The sequence below is a fragment of the Numida meleagris genome, chromosome 12, assembly GCF_002078875.1.
Source record: "Numida meleagris isolate 19003 breed g44 Domestic line chromosome 12, NumMel1.0, whole genome shotgun sequence".
In the NCBI taxonomy this organism is placed as follows: Eukaryota; Metazoa; Chordata; class Aves; order Galliformes; family Numididae; genus Numida; species Numida meleagris.
Window position 1 is genome coordinate 11,031,997 of NC_034420.1, and position 15,299 is coordinate 11,047,295.

General features: G+C 42.2%; 1 protein-coding gene across 12 annotated transcripts in view; it reads right to left on the bottom strand.

Moving 5' to 3' along the window:
• Positions 1-15,299, bottom strand: part of SGCD (sarcoglycan delta) — a 410,388-nt gene that overhangs the window by 68,254 nt on the left and 326,835 nt on the right. For all 12 annotated transcript variants that reach the window (XM_021410212.1, XM_021410219.1, XM_021410211.1 and 9 more), the window contains one exon: positions 11,511-11,612. In XM_021410212.1, the coding sequence (XP_021265887.1) occupies positions 11,511-11,612 (102 nt within the window). The remainder of the gene's footprint in view (positions 1-11,510; positions 11,613-15,299) is intronic.

Sequence of the window (15,299 nt, forward strand, 5' to 3'; positions counted from 1 at the left end):
ATGACAGCAGATGCCTGACCAGCGGGACAGAGTTCTGTGGTGAGATCTGACTGCATCTTGCAGCTGCCATTCAACAGACACTCTTGGGTATCAACTTCAGGGCTAAGAGAGCAGAAGAACGCGCAGTATTGCTGATGAACAAAAATACATCCCCAGCCAACAGCCCTGGGGGCCGGGGAGTGGCACTTCAGCAGAAGTCAGGCTCTCAGAAAGAGCAGCAGATGCTTTTTCCATGCCTGGAAGAAGATAGGAATGTTGTCTGGGGAAATGGTGAATAACGGCAAATGCAGCCAGAGAGATGAGATGTGTGAAGGCAAAATAGGGCACTGGAGACATATGAAGGCCCGGACCCAGGATTACTCTTTGGACAATCAGCAGGGTGGCTCACTCGATCTGCTTGTTGCCACAGAAGACATCTGCCTCCTGATGTTTTTATTCCTGAAGTTCTTTCAAAACTCTGCAAGGGCAAAATGGATCAGTGAAGACATCTGATTGGTGGCTCACATCAGGAATGGGTGCAGGGAGGGTCCTGTCTGCCCGCTCCTCTTTCTCTTACTTGAACTAAGCTACATTTCCCAGAATGCTGCATAATGGATAATGTTGCAGAGAAATAGAAAGCCTGCTGCCCTCCCAACTGCATACAACATCAAGGTTCATCATTTATAAATAACAGCTAGGATCTGAAGGAAACACACACATAGCAGAAGCCACTTCACAGCAGCAGTTGGGGATTTCAGGAATGAAGCAGCATTACAGATACAATACTTAGGATATAGTCCTTATGTAACTAGCAAAAGATGTTCTGCTAAAACCTGGAAGGGATAGGCTCTGAACACTGAGCCATAGGAAGCAGAAGAGAAAATGTGTTCAGGTTCATCCCATTCACCCACTGAATGACAGCCATGGCTCTCTGGAAACACGTCACCAAATAAGCTCAGGTTGATCACTTACTTTGGACCTTGAACAGCAATTTGTGTGCATTTTGATTAAGGATTATTTGCCCATTCCCTGTGTGCCTTCACCTGTGTGTACAACACATCAGTTTATTTGCTTCAAGGAAAATATCAGCTGCTCTAAGGCAATGAACAGCTATGTCTACTTTGTAATTTTAACCTGCAAAAGATACCTTGAAAAGAAATAATTTTAAGAAAAAAATTGTTCTTGCTCTTTGAGCTGAGCTCAATCAAAAGAAAAACAACAGTTTTTTTGGCTAAAGAACTGTAAACCTTGCTGGACAGGCAAGCCTTGTTCTGTCAGAGAAATGGCATCTCTTCTCCCTCAATCAACCTGATTGTAATTTTATTTGTTTCTCTGCTTTTAAATATTGATGTCTTACAAAGCTTCTCATTAGAAAAACACATCTTACTCTTCAGCTGTACTGCCTTGGGCTACAGTCCTGTCAGATCTCATCCAAGGGGAAAGCTCAGCTTGTATTAGTTCTTGAAAAAGACTTCCCAGGCACTGTGAAGAGTGATATGGATGATTCAGTGAACAGCATGCTTCTCTCTAAGGCAGTCACCACCCATTCATGATGCCATGGGCACTTTTTTGGCAGCTGCTGTTGGTTTCTTAGCACAGAAGCAGAACTTGGGCATTAACTACCTTTATTCACTAAATGCCCCCTGACAAATTCATTCCTTGTCTAAATCAAGAGAGAGACAGAGGAAAGGTATCATGTTTTGCTCAATAAGAAAATGAACTAGAAACACAATATCAGGCTGTAGTTGGACAGAAAAAAAGCCTAAGTCATAAAAGCCACTTTCTTTGCATAGTTGTAGACTACAGATTAAGAATACAGAAAAGAGTCCAATATTGTTACTGTGCAAATCCTGGCATAGGTTTACTCATCACTTCCACGAACAGAGATTTACAAATCCAATTTTGCATTGCATCATTTGGAATAAACTTTAAACAAAACCTTCCCTTGTAGACTATAACAAAGAACTTTCCAAAGGAAGACATCTTCATCCTTAAATTATTGTAGCTTCCATGCCAGCATCTCAATGTCTTGAAGGGAAATGCTGCTTATTCCATTCACTCCCTTACAGGATTGCTCAGCTTCCCTTGCTAGTATGCTAGCTGCTCTCATAGTTCCAGCAGGGAAACAAATGCAAAGCTGCATGACACCTCACCTCCAAATACACTGTTTAACCATATCAGCTTTAATATGAAAATATCTGCCAGCTCTCACACTTGAGGCATGTGATCCATTAAAGTGAACGTGCACATGGAGACAGGACCCCTCACACAACTCCTCAGCTCCTGCAGGAGCATATGAGCAAGCCACTTTGCTCACCCTCATCCCTATCACCTGTCCCACACTCTATCCATTGACACCACAAAACCCTTTGGGAGAGGATGCCTTTCTGTCTGCACAGAGTCTGGCAGAATGGACTCCTGCCAGTGGCTTCACTGCCACATACATGCAGCATCTGTAGAAGTTATAGGGCATGATCCAGGAAAGAAGCCAAGTGTACACTTAACTTTCTGCATGTGAACAGCCTTACCAACATCAGTGAAGTGACCCATGTCTGTAAAGAAAGCGTATAATTAAATATCTGGTTAGACTGAAGACCAAATCAGTGATTCACTGACACACCAGAATGCCTGTCTCTGTGACTAGATTTAAAGCCTCTTTTATCATGTATGTATTAGCAACCCACACCCCAACAGAGTGCCACTACCACCAGCATGGGATTGTCCCTTCCTGAAAGACATTGGTACAGGGAAGCAGACAGCCAGGCACAGCCTCAGACAAATAAAGATCGAAAACAGAGATGTTCCAGCCAGGGAGATGTTAGCAGCCAAAGAAATCTCACTTTTTACTTTCAAAAGATGCAAGTCAGTTTTCCCAAGAGCCTCAACCAATTTGTCCTAAGAGAACAGGAGCAAGTTCAGCGTTGTTCTTGTTTTGCTCTGAGTTCCTTCTCCAAATCCAACATCTGTCATCTAGAAGCAGAACAATCAGAGAAACTCTTATTACCGGCAAAGGAGCTTGTAAATGAAACCTGGAAGGTCTGATTTTCGCTTCCTGTTGCAAATCAAAGAGCAGCCAGCTGAACTGTCTGTAAAACCCGTTGTGTGTGCCTGCACTTGCTAATGACAGCACAGCTTGTCTTGTCAAGTAATGCTTGCCTTATGAAATACATAACTTTGCTTCCGAAATAGTTTTGACAGCAGAAGAGTTGCAGAAGTGTTCGCTGTCCTGTGGTAAGAGGACATGAAGCTCTGCTACTGAGGTTTCCAGGAAACATCAGAAAACACCATTTTGATTGACTTTATGATTGGATCTCACTATTTGCCTTTTAGTGCTTCCTGAGTCATTTTATCTCTGTCTTCTATCTACACTGTATGAAGTTTTATTCCTTTTTGACTTTTCAGTATTAAGAAGTTGTTTATATACTTTGGGATTTCCAAAGCAGCCAGGATCCCGACTGTCAGCAGCGATGTCTAGACATTGGAAATCCTTTCACTCAAAGCTTTTGCCCACGAGAGAGAGAAATGCAGCAGTACACAACCACACCCCTTTCCCTGAGCAATTTCAGGTGCTTTGGAAAGCTTACTGCCTTCTCAGTCTATTTCTTGTTAAGATGAAATTTGGATCATGTTTTGGACTGAAAATTCAAGACTACTCTACAAATGCCTCTGATCCCATGGGGTGGTTCAGGTTGGCTGTAGTCAAATATCAGCGTGGCTTCTCTATTAACAGTAATGCCTGTCCAGCAAGAACAGAAGGCAGAAGAAAACACCAGATCAGTAGGTGAGACTGATGTATCCCAAATTCGACCTCAAGTAATCTCTCATTTATAAAAAAATGTAATATTAAACACAGAAAAATAAGGATGGTGTACAGCTCCTACAGGCATGCATGCCTGTAGGAATAATGAGAGGCCATAATAAATGGCTAATTAAGAAAAATGAGCTTCATAGAACCTTCCCAGTTGATTTACAGAGGTAGCACACAACTTGGAGATGCCAAACCTAAGCAGAAATAACAGACTCTGAAACTGTTGTGCATGTTCGAGGACAAGAAGAAACTGCCTGCCAAATTCATTCAGCTCAGCCATTTTTTTCTTTCAACTTTAAAATCAATAAATCCATGTCTTTTCTTTTTCCTTTTGGAGGAATAAACTAAATCAAATGTTCATTCCCCTGTAAGTTCTAGCGCCTGCACTCTTGTCTCAAGGATCACGACTCAGCTAAAAACACAATGTTAGCTGATTTGCAACATTTCTGTGGATATATAGCCCTAACACTACTCAGTCCTGCTGTCATACTCTTCAGAGCTGAAATGCTCTGGGATCATGGCAGAAAATGCAACGCAAATGCTTAGAGAGCACAGAGCATCCAGCCTTAACCTCCCAGCTCACTTTGAGCTGCGGTGCACATCGCTTGTTTTTATGACCACTGAGTTCAGCTGCAAATGTTTGAAATGAAAAGGGGAAAGGAATCAGATCAGAACAGCAAAACAAGCACGATCTGAACATCTCCCCACACTTCATACAACCAACTCAAGCAGAGAAATTTCACCTATCGAAGGGAAAAAAAAGTCATTCAAACTCAGAGATCATTTGGGAAATTCCCACTGTCCGTGTTTGGCTTTGGGGCTGCAACAACTGCATGGCCCAAACTGCCCACCTAGAAGACAAAAACCACAGACTGCAAGTGCTTATCCAGTCTGCAGGCACAGATCCTTCTGCATGGACCATGTTGGGTTTTCTGGACACAAAATCCCCACTGATGTCAGGACAGGAAAGTACGAAAGCATTGTGCCCAGGGTTAGTTTAGAGGTGTGCCCATGATGAAAATATAGACAAAAGCCGAGGTAGGTAGCCCACTTGGCACAGCTGATTGACTTTAATAGGTGTTGATTACACTGCTCATATTGCATGAAATTAAAAAGCTTACAAATGTTATGAGCCATTACCCTTCCATTTAAAAGAGCTTATGACATGTTAGAAACATTTAATGAAATCCTTTTCAAAATGCCATGGGCAGCCTCCACGAGATTTCTGCTTTGAAATAGAAGTTGTAGAGCTATTTCAAAAACTTTGTTTACTTCAGAGCTTCCCCTCTCTTTCTTCTTTGGGCTACTCAAAGACATTTGGCAGCTGGCTGGATGCTCAGCTGCCTGTTGTGCTCTCAGTGTGCAGCACATAACACCAGCTCGTTAGACAAACAACAGGAAACACACAAGGCAAGATGTAATTCTGGTGTGATTGGAAGTACTCCTTCAGCCAGCCTGCAAAATTTCCTTCTAAATTCACAGCTAAGAAACTTCTGGCCAATATTACTGTGAAGCTATGGAAATGTTTTCACAGTTGCTGTAAAATTTGCTTAAACTTCCACCTTTTTAGCACACTGAAAATATCACAGTAACTGCCCCCAGAGCTCCGGGGCAACCAAAGTTCAACTTGAAGTAGGATCTCTGGATTTTATTGCTTGAGAATGAAATTTATTAAGAGGAGAGCATATCAGGTTTATAAATCCCACTGGATGCTTGCAGCCTACTGCCATACGGAGACTCAAATCTGCTTCGGGTGGTGATGGCAACAGTGTCTGTGTATCAGGTGAGGGTGCTTCTGCCAAAGTGATACCTTTTCCAACCTGCTTGGCTGCTTCTGTTTATTTGTACTGCTTTGCCCCTGAAAGAAGAGCCCCCTCACTCCTATCTGCTGATAGGACAAGAGGGAATGGCCTCAAGTTGCACCAGAGGAGGTTCAGGTTGGATATTAGGAAACATTTCTTCTCAGAAAGAGTGGTGCTGCAGTGGCACAGGCTGCCCAGGGAGGTGGAGGGGTCACTGTCCCTGGAGGTGTTCCAGAACCATGGAGATGTGGCACTGAGGGATGTGGTCAGTGGGCATGGTAGGGGTGGTGGGACGTAGTGATCTGAGTGGTCTTCTCCAACCTTAATGAATCTAAGCTTCTATAACAGTGGATGGGCAAGCAAGATTCAGGCTTGAGTCTTGAACGGAGGCATTTATTCCTACATCACACTGGCATAGCTTCTAACAACAAGGTATTTGGAGCACTGCCACAGGGGATGAATAGGGAGAATATGGGATGGCCAGGCAGGGCTGTATAGCTTCCTTTTGCTGGCTGAGCCATCACTTGCAACATCATCCGTTTTTTTTTTTAACTACCAGGGCTTTTAAAAAATGTTTTAACATCTGCTGCCAAAAATCAACTGAGAGAAACAGAAAGCTTTGAAGATGTAATTAAAGGAAGCATGCCGCTTCAGAAGCTGACATCGGATAGTCTGAGTTTTGCCTACCTGAAACACTGCCGTCATCCCTGAAGCCACCATGGCAGCTGAACTGCCCCTGGGACCAACATCCCCATGGGCTCATTTTATCATCATGTGCATGAGATTCTTCTCTTCCCTGAAGGGCTGGTCACTAAGGGAATAGCAAACGCCAGGAGGGAGGACAGCAAGGAGGTGGTGTGCAGGGGCTGCTGAGTGGCAGCCGCACAGCAAGACAAACTTCATTTCCACCCCGTGGTGGTTTCAGTGAGCGCACTGAAATCCTTCAGCACTCTACTAGACCAAATCATGAGGAACTAATTCAATACCCTCTTATTGCGCCGTAAAGTCCGACAAAGGAGAAAAAAAGGCATGATTCTGTCCCCTTCCTCAAAAAATAGCAGCCTTCTTTCATGCAATCTACCCGAGCCTTCGCAGAAAGCCAGACTTCTACCACACAGTTTGAGCTTCTTACAGGGCTGCAATTATCTTGCCATCTGCACTGCCTCACCTCACAGGTGAATGTTGCTTTTTAATCCAAATTAGTATGTTGCACTGTTTATAAATACGTATTTATGGCTGTGAGGCAGGTATGCCCCCACAGAGGGCACATGTCATTGTAAAGCCCAAATATATGGTTTATTGTTTTTTGGTGTGTATTTTTAGCTTTGGGGCAGGTAGACCCGCAGAGCAAATAATATAGAAAAATACCTGCATTACAGAGCTGCTTCCGTGCTTTAAATTTATACCACTCTTCTTCCAGATTTGAACATAGTGAGACAAGTGCTTTGGCAAAATAATTATTTATCAGTCTTAAAAGCTTCCTTCAAAATTTCTATCATTCAAATACTGGCTGGGGAAAATGAAAAGCACAGACAAGCATATTTGATGTACTCGCCAGTCTAGCTTTTATGCTGATGAGAACTTACTAAACACCAGTAAAGGGAATAGCAGTTATCAGCCCTAATTCACAACTGTGAAATTTTTAGGCCAAGCAGATGCCCTTGCAGAATCCCAGCCAAGAGCTGTGACAGGCCAGACCTCCCACAGCAGGCACCAGATATTTCCTTTGGCTTCAGATGAGGCCGGGCTCGCTCCAATGCTCTGAGCGAGCACTCGGTTCTCAGTGACATGGTCCCAAGGTGCATCCCACAGTGAGTGTGACTGGGACCTCTGGCATCACCCAAAGAAAGGAAGACATCAGTAGGCACCACACTTTGCCCCAGGCTAAGAAAATTGAAGCCTGGGGTTAAATGTTTGCAAACTGAGCTTTATTTTTCCTATCTGTGCACTTGAACTGAACACTGAAAGGGCCAAAGTGCCCTAATCCCATCCCAGCAATGCCTTTCTCAACCTCCCAGAGCTGAGATTATCAACTCATTGGTTGTCACAGAGTTCCTGAGGAACTAATTCTCTTGATTGTACTGTAGAATCTCAGCATATGACTTATGTCTGTTGTTACTGGAATGCAAAATACACATAGCCTGCTCTCTGTCTCGTCCCTTTTAAATTACTTACAGACCTGAAACTCCTCAAAGTGGCAAGCTTCACACAACACAATTGCTCTAAAAAAAGCTAAATCTCTCCTTACAGTAAGCTTCAAGGAATGTGCATGTTAGCAGCTCTTCGGAACGGAGGCAGGAAAATTTCCATGTTGAAAGCTCAATTCAGATGAAGGCAACCAAGTCTGCAGACCACCAAACTGTTGTTATTGCTTTCCAGCACATAAAATTAACAATTTGTGCTGCTACGTGCAACTTTCAGTCAAAGTTTGTCTGATTTATAAGCAAGCAGATGGTTCATACGATAGTCCACAATAAATTACAACAGTTAGAAAGACAGCTACATTTTGAGATTGACAGTGCAGCTGAGCTACAGATGGGTTTATAGATGACCTGTCCAATTTTTCATAATCTCCATAATTTATGTGCTAGTAAAGAAATGTGAGGATTCCTAATGCACCTTCTTGACTAAGTACAAATCACTTTTATTTACACAGGCAATACTTCATGGTCCAGTTAACTTCCTAATTAAAGACAGCAAGATGCTCATGTTCCATGCAAGTGGCATGGAAAACACCGTTTAGTTTGCAATATGTTCAGCTGGGAGTTTAAGATGCTCTGATCACTCCAGGAGAAGTGAATGCATCTATCTCATTTCTCTAAAACAAGATTACAAGGGTGCAAACACAGCTACCACCAGTTGCTATTCATCACTCTCCAAATAAAACTTAGGCTCATGCAATAGCAAGGTTATATTTATTTGCAAGCTCTCAGGTTTACAAATGGGTCCTAATCCAGGAGGAATTACAAACCAAGTGTTACTGAGCCAGGGCTCGGGAAACAACAGGAGCAGACCTCTCCCTACATTAATAGAGAAGTTTCTGGGGGTGGGGTCGTTCTTGAATAGGTAAGGGAAAAGGTGAGTGAGCCCAGAAGGTCATTGCTGAGACAGGAGGCAGTGGTGATGCAGAAGGAAATGCTGGAAGCAGCTTTCAGAAGTCAGTTCAGGTCTGTGATTGTAATGCCCACATCTCTCGCAAGGGACCGAACAATTCCAGCACAACCCTTCTGCTAATATTTTTGAAGGGAAGGCCAAAGATATACCTTTGTTAGTACCATAAATTGCATGCCACAGTACCACAAATTCATTCTGCCTGGCTCAATTTCATCTGCACTGTGTTGTCTTCCAAAAGGAGAGCAGTAAAAAGCAACCACCTGCCCCAGAAGGCGATCAAGGGGGACAATACCTACTGCACAAATCACAGAAATCAGAGGTTCCCAAATAGCCACAGTCTTTTTGGAGGGCACTTCGAGGCTTTTCCTCCTGCCTAAACCTCAGTCTTCCCTTCCTGCTAAATTAATTTGAAAAAGAAATCCATTTGAAGTGGAAATCCAAAACTATCTTTAAGCCTGAAGGCACGGCTCCTAGGAAAGCAAGTCTCTGTGTATTTCAATTACTGCATCCCTGGGACTTAGAGATGCAGAAGAGGCACCGGTGACAAATTCAGGCTTGCACCAACTATCAGCCACAAAGCATGACTCCTCCCCTGCACTTCCATGCAGCACCAAGGTGCTCATGGGGCCCCTCCATCTACTGCACAGAACACCACCAAAGCTGGCATTTTTTTTTTTCTGAGAATCTATTCTAAATAAGCAGCGTCTGAAAGTCTTTCGAGCTTTAAATAAAATCATAATCTATTACTGTACGCAGCTCTTAGGTTGTTTAAGAATACGGAAGACACTGCACGTCAGCTTATTTCTTGGATATTCTTTACTGCAATTTGTCATATTGTTTCTCTTGCGCTGTGCACGTTTAAAGCCACATTACGCATTTCCGAAAACCCAGGGAAGATTACTACAGAATTAGCATGGATCTGTATTAGTCAGTGCTGAGTTTGGCACTTTATTTTAGCAATACTCATCAAGCTCTGGAACTGCTTTAACGCTTCCTTCCAACAGAATACTGGCTCATACTAGTATGCTTTAAACAAATATAGCTGCAGGTATTCAATAATGTTTTTAAATAATCTGTAAGTGTCATTCTTTGAATGCAGCCCTTTGATTTGCTTACAAGAGGCCAAGTTCACACATAGCACAAGAAAGCCTAAGTTGACTGAAATCAATAGGATTGTTCCTGTTGGCCCCAGTTCATTAATAATTCCAGCATTACTATGAGCAACCTGAAAGCCAGCAGAGGCTTCTCCAGTTTTACTCCACTAAGAAGTCAGAGAAACTATACACGTGGTTTGTGCAACAAAATAGTTAATACAGTCTCCAGTACTCATGGACTGAAGTCAGCAGAGAGGCTCTGACTTGCTTGGCTGTAGATCAGCTCTTCCTGGCTTCCCTGTGTATCTGCAAAAAGAAGACTAATCTTGGAGGATGGATAAAGCAAGAAGCACATGCAGAGGTCTTACCTTATGTTTTCTACTTCTTGCATTCATTAAACTGTCAATGGTGAGGAAACTCATTTCATTATCTCAGGAAGGAGACGCCTTCTGTCCCCCCACCTTATTAAAATGTAAATCAGTATAACGGTACGTAAACAGTAAACTCCCAGTAGCAAGAAAGGGTTCTTAGTTCTCTCAGTAATCAAATATTATTCTCAGCAGTCTAACTGAAGGAAGAGAAATGCGTGTAGCAATTCTTCAGTCTATTTATCAGACTGAGTGCAGCACGTTTTCCACACACTTTACATTACCAAATGTATGACACATAAGGTTTTATGGTTCTCTTTCAATTCAGGAATGAAAACATTTATAGATATGAACGTTTTCTCATTAGCTTCTCTTCCTAAATGATTACTCTTGTTGAAATCAATTCCTAGCCATCTTACAGAGGTTACAACCTTCAATAATTAAATCGGATATTGTATTGGATGTTACGTTGATTATGCTACAAATTCCAATTTCTACAAGACCACTGAAATGCTGAGATAAAAGGCTGTTAACTTTATTTAATTAGCTATCTTCCATTGTTATCAAAATGGAAGGTTGGTATCTGACTCAACACTTCAGATCAGGAAACAAGCTGGATGACATCTTCTTAGAAGGATTCTGGAATGGATATGTAATCCTTTCAGTTATTTTACAGCTACTCAGGACAAACAAGATTGCATTAAAAACAAGAAGAGGCACTGACAGTCAGTGAAATGCTACCATGAAAATGCTATTTCAATCACACTTGGATTCTTCCTCATTTTCAGTCGTTAACATCCTTGCCACTTTTGTCAAGCAGTCTCACTGAGCAGCGTTGAATTTTAAGTGCATATAATTTTAAAGCACAACATGAAATAGGACTGAGCACATTGTATGGGTTTATTGCACCAGCTAACAGATCAGGCCCTTCTGCCAAGGCATCAGCTCTCTACTCTCTGCAGGAAAGCTTCAGCCAGTTGAATGTGTGCTGGATTTCACAACTGCCCGCTATCCCTATACCTCAGAAACATTGGGTCTTTCAGTTGAGGGCTGCTTATGATTTATCCTGAAGGGAGACACAAAGACCGTGTGAAATTGCAGAGGTCCTTCGAGAATTTTAACTGTGTCTTACATCAAATAAAACCACATGTATCAATCTTGTAACCGCCCAGAGGATGCTGTATCTTGACAAAGTACCCAAGAGACACCCCCTGACTCTCTCCCCAAATTTCGTTTGTATAGAATGGCTGAAGTAATTTATCCAGTAATGATACCACCCTGCCACTTCAAGGGTTTTTACAGTTCAGACTGCAGAAACTTGATTATTCTTTTCCCAACAACTTACTGGTCTTGACCGGATTTCTTTGGCGTAGAGAGGTTTCAAGAATTCTGAATCTCCTTCCAGCTTTAGACCCTTATCTGTGATTCTCAGGTTCCCCATTCCATCCTAAAACACAAACAAAAAGAAACAACCCCATTAGTTACAATTACTAAATTCATCAGGCTGCCAATAACTGATTTCTCTTTCCTGTCGAGGAGAACATGCAAAACACTGGGAGGCACTAGAGAATGCAGTTACTCGTGTTATCCTTTTAGCCCAGTTTCTGTGAAAAAAAAAAAATCCATTCACAGCAATTTGCAATGCCCCCCAGTAAACCATTTACACAGATGAAAGATGCTCTTTTAAGCCAGTCATCTCCACTCAAAGAGATGCAGCGATGCTCTGCGTTAACAGGAAACTGTTCACTGCAATATTCACTGAGTGTCTGTATATTAATCCACCTTCTCATTCATGACAAATCCATATAAAGAACGTGTGATTGATTTTACTGAACTCCATATAGATTATATGTGATTAATTCCACTGAACTGACAAAGTAAGTTTTGGCTGTGTAGGAGGATTGCAATAAATGGAACATGCACCCCTTTATTCGGGGAAATCTCCGCAAGAAAAAGACTCTTTGGTATGGTTTCCTTAGGGCTTATGACAAAAAGATGTGGAAAATTGATGATTAGTTTAATGTCTCACAGCTTTCTTGTGCTTTCAATACTGTAAAGACAATACACAGCTCTATCAAAATATACATTTCTGCAAATAAGTGCTCTTGGAGAAGCAACTCTATATACAAGAGGTATACCTTCCCAATGGACTGCTTTCCTGCCATGGGCTGAATCCTGACTTTTCTTTCCCAAGATGATCATCCTGGGGTTGGAGCCTTCCCTCAGCTCCTTGCACAGCCTGAGCGTATCCCAAAAGCCTGAACCTCCATATCCAAATATTTGGGTCTTCTGAGTCAGTCTCCTGTGTTCAAATAACTATTGGAAAGTTCCAGAGGTCAGGCCTGAAGTGACTGATGTAACATGCACCTCTCCCTCCTCGTTCGGATTTCACATTTGGGTTACCAGCCCTCTCCCACAGTCCCCACTGCTCCCTGTGCTGCAATGAGAAGGACCCTTCTTGACAAATGGGGCAAAGAGTTGGCTGCAGGTCTCCAGCAGATGACTACAAATAGTCCATTTTCTTTTGAAATTGTTTAGTTATGTGTGTCCAAGATGTAATGAAACATCTGACAAACCATAATTGCAAAAAAAAATATATGTCAAAATTTTGTATGAGTTTTTTGTACAGTTTTTATTCAATAAGACAGGTATATGGATGCTTTGGCTCAGAGTAGAATGGGGTCTAACTAAAAATATTTCACTTTTAGCTTGTGAGAGAAAGTCACAACTTTTAATAAGATGTGGGATTTAGATTCATCTAGGATCCAATTGTACAGAAAGCTGTGTGTTTAAGAAACATAATGTTTGTGGGGGAACTGCAAAAGATAGATGTATAATCAAAAGCACTTCGAATGCAAGGAAGAGAGGAGAGGGGAGGGGAGGGGAGAGGAAGAGGGAGTTCAGCTGGGGCCTGCAAAGATCAAGTCCAACTGCTTGACCACTTCAGAACTAAGCAAAAGTTAAAGCACATTATTAAGGACATTATCCAAATGTCTCTTGAACACTGATAAGCACGGGACATCCACCACTCAAAGACACAGCATGGCTCAGCAGGGATGCTGGTCACTCACCAGGGCTTCCCCTGTTCCAACAAGTATCAGTCCCAGGGTGTTCCCTGCCAAGCAATGATCACTTTCCCCACAACATGATGACTCCTGAACAAAAAGGTTCAGGAGTGCTGGCTGATGGACTGACTGCTGTCACATCATTTAGAAATGAAAGGTGTAAGCAAACTTTAAATAGAGAGATATGATGAAAATGCTATTGATTGCTGAAGGGAGGGGAATGAGAGATGGGTCATAAAGTGCCAGTTGCTACATTTCCTGCCCCAGCTGTAAAATACTGGCTTATGAATTCCGGGTTGGTGATGTCACAGAGGGGGGTTCATTTATCTCTAGCTAAAGTATGAAGAAAATGAGTGAAATATGATTATGTGCCAAAGACCCAAGATTAAATTTTGATAGTGGTATGCTTTGCGATTGGAGTGAGCAGGAATTATTACTGCTATCTGCAGACCCTCACATGTTTTGCTCTGCTAAAAAAATTCTAAGAAGTCTTTTCCCATAGACATTTCAGTGAGATTACAAGCCCTGAAGGCTTTCACACTGCAGGATGTTCTCCACTGACATTAGAAAAGCTGCAGGTCATGTGGGCAGGTGTACATCACATCCAGCTGCAGGAACGACCATCCCCGCAGGTTCCAGTCCTGACTATTGCCAGGGCTCACTGCTCAGCTGATGTAGGGCAATACTTCACCAGTAACGTGGAACGAAGGCACTTGTCAAGTCACCACTGAAGCTACGGCAAACCAGCAAGTTCAGAGGCTCACAACTGTATTCCAAGTTGTAATACAAATCCAGTATTCCACTTTCCTCGAGTGTTTCTCTTCCTTTCTCCCCTTCACCTTCTGTTTCCAAGTATTCCCCTGTGGGATTATTATATCTTTCAAAAACACACATGTGGGCCATATAGCTCACAGCTAGCTGGTCCTATACATCCAAAAAGACACATCAGGTCTATGGGACAATGTTCAACAAGCAGAACTTCAAGAGCACATTTAATTCATGTTGTACAAGCAGGCATATGCTCTTAAAAATACAAAACCACTGTGTCAGAGTAAAGAAAGCACTGCTCCATGTTATTCTTCTCAGCCAATGACATCGTCATTCCGACCCCACTCACCAGATGTTACCTCCTGCCCTCCCTAGTGTGTGGGGTCAGGATGCAGTGCTTAGAACTGACACTTACCATCATTACCCCTCTACTGCTCACGCTCCTTCTGATTAAAAACGACAGCTTTTTGTAGTGACATTCCGGGTCAGCAGTCAAAAAAACACACAAAGGTTGTAATCTGAGCATAAAGTGAGCAGGTAATCCTAATTTCTAACAGTATAATTATTATTAAATAGTATTTAGAAAATATTCTGCAGCTTGCAGAATGATACAAAGGTACCAAATACAGATATATTAAAAAAAAAAAAATCACTGTGTGAAAGACAACCCTGCGTGCGTTGTTTTGGGTAAAGCATCTTCCTCCTCCCAAAAGTATATGGTTTAATAGAAACTAAATGTCATACTCTGCTACAGTGAATATATATATAGCACCAGTGCTATGAAATTTCATGGACCTTGACCTATAAAATGTAGCAGGGAGCTGGCCAGAGTGACAGAGACCATGATTTTTTTTTATTAAACACTGTTTTGTGATTGGTATGTATCCTTATCTGCCACTATGTTGCTTGTGAATAAGAAAAAACCATGTGGTATTGACTATTTGGTACACTGATGTCCGACAATGTCTGTTCCTCCCCTTTTTATTAGTAGACTCCTCAACAGAGAATGAATGACTTCACTGTGCAGGCACAAACCAGCTTTGTGGGAGCATCCAGGCTAACTGCTGGAAAACAGGAGGCACAGAGTCAGGAACTTTCCATTCCACCTGCTTTGAATTATTCAGGTTTTTGGTAGAGCAGGGAGAAAACTTCCACATCACTTTTATTGCCTCAGCCACCTCTCTTTTTATACAATGCCTTGTAATGGGCAGGCATAAAAATTGATGTGCTGTCACTGGCTGCTCCGTGTTAAAATGGGACAGCAATGGTAAAATCCCCAATAACATAAATGTCATTTTGGT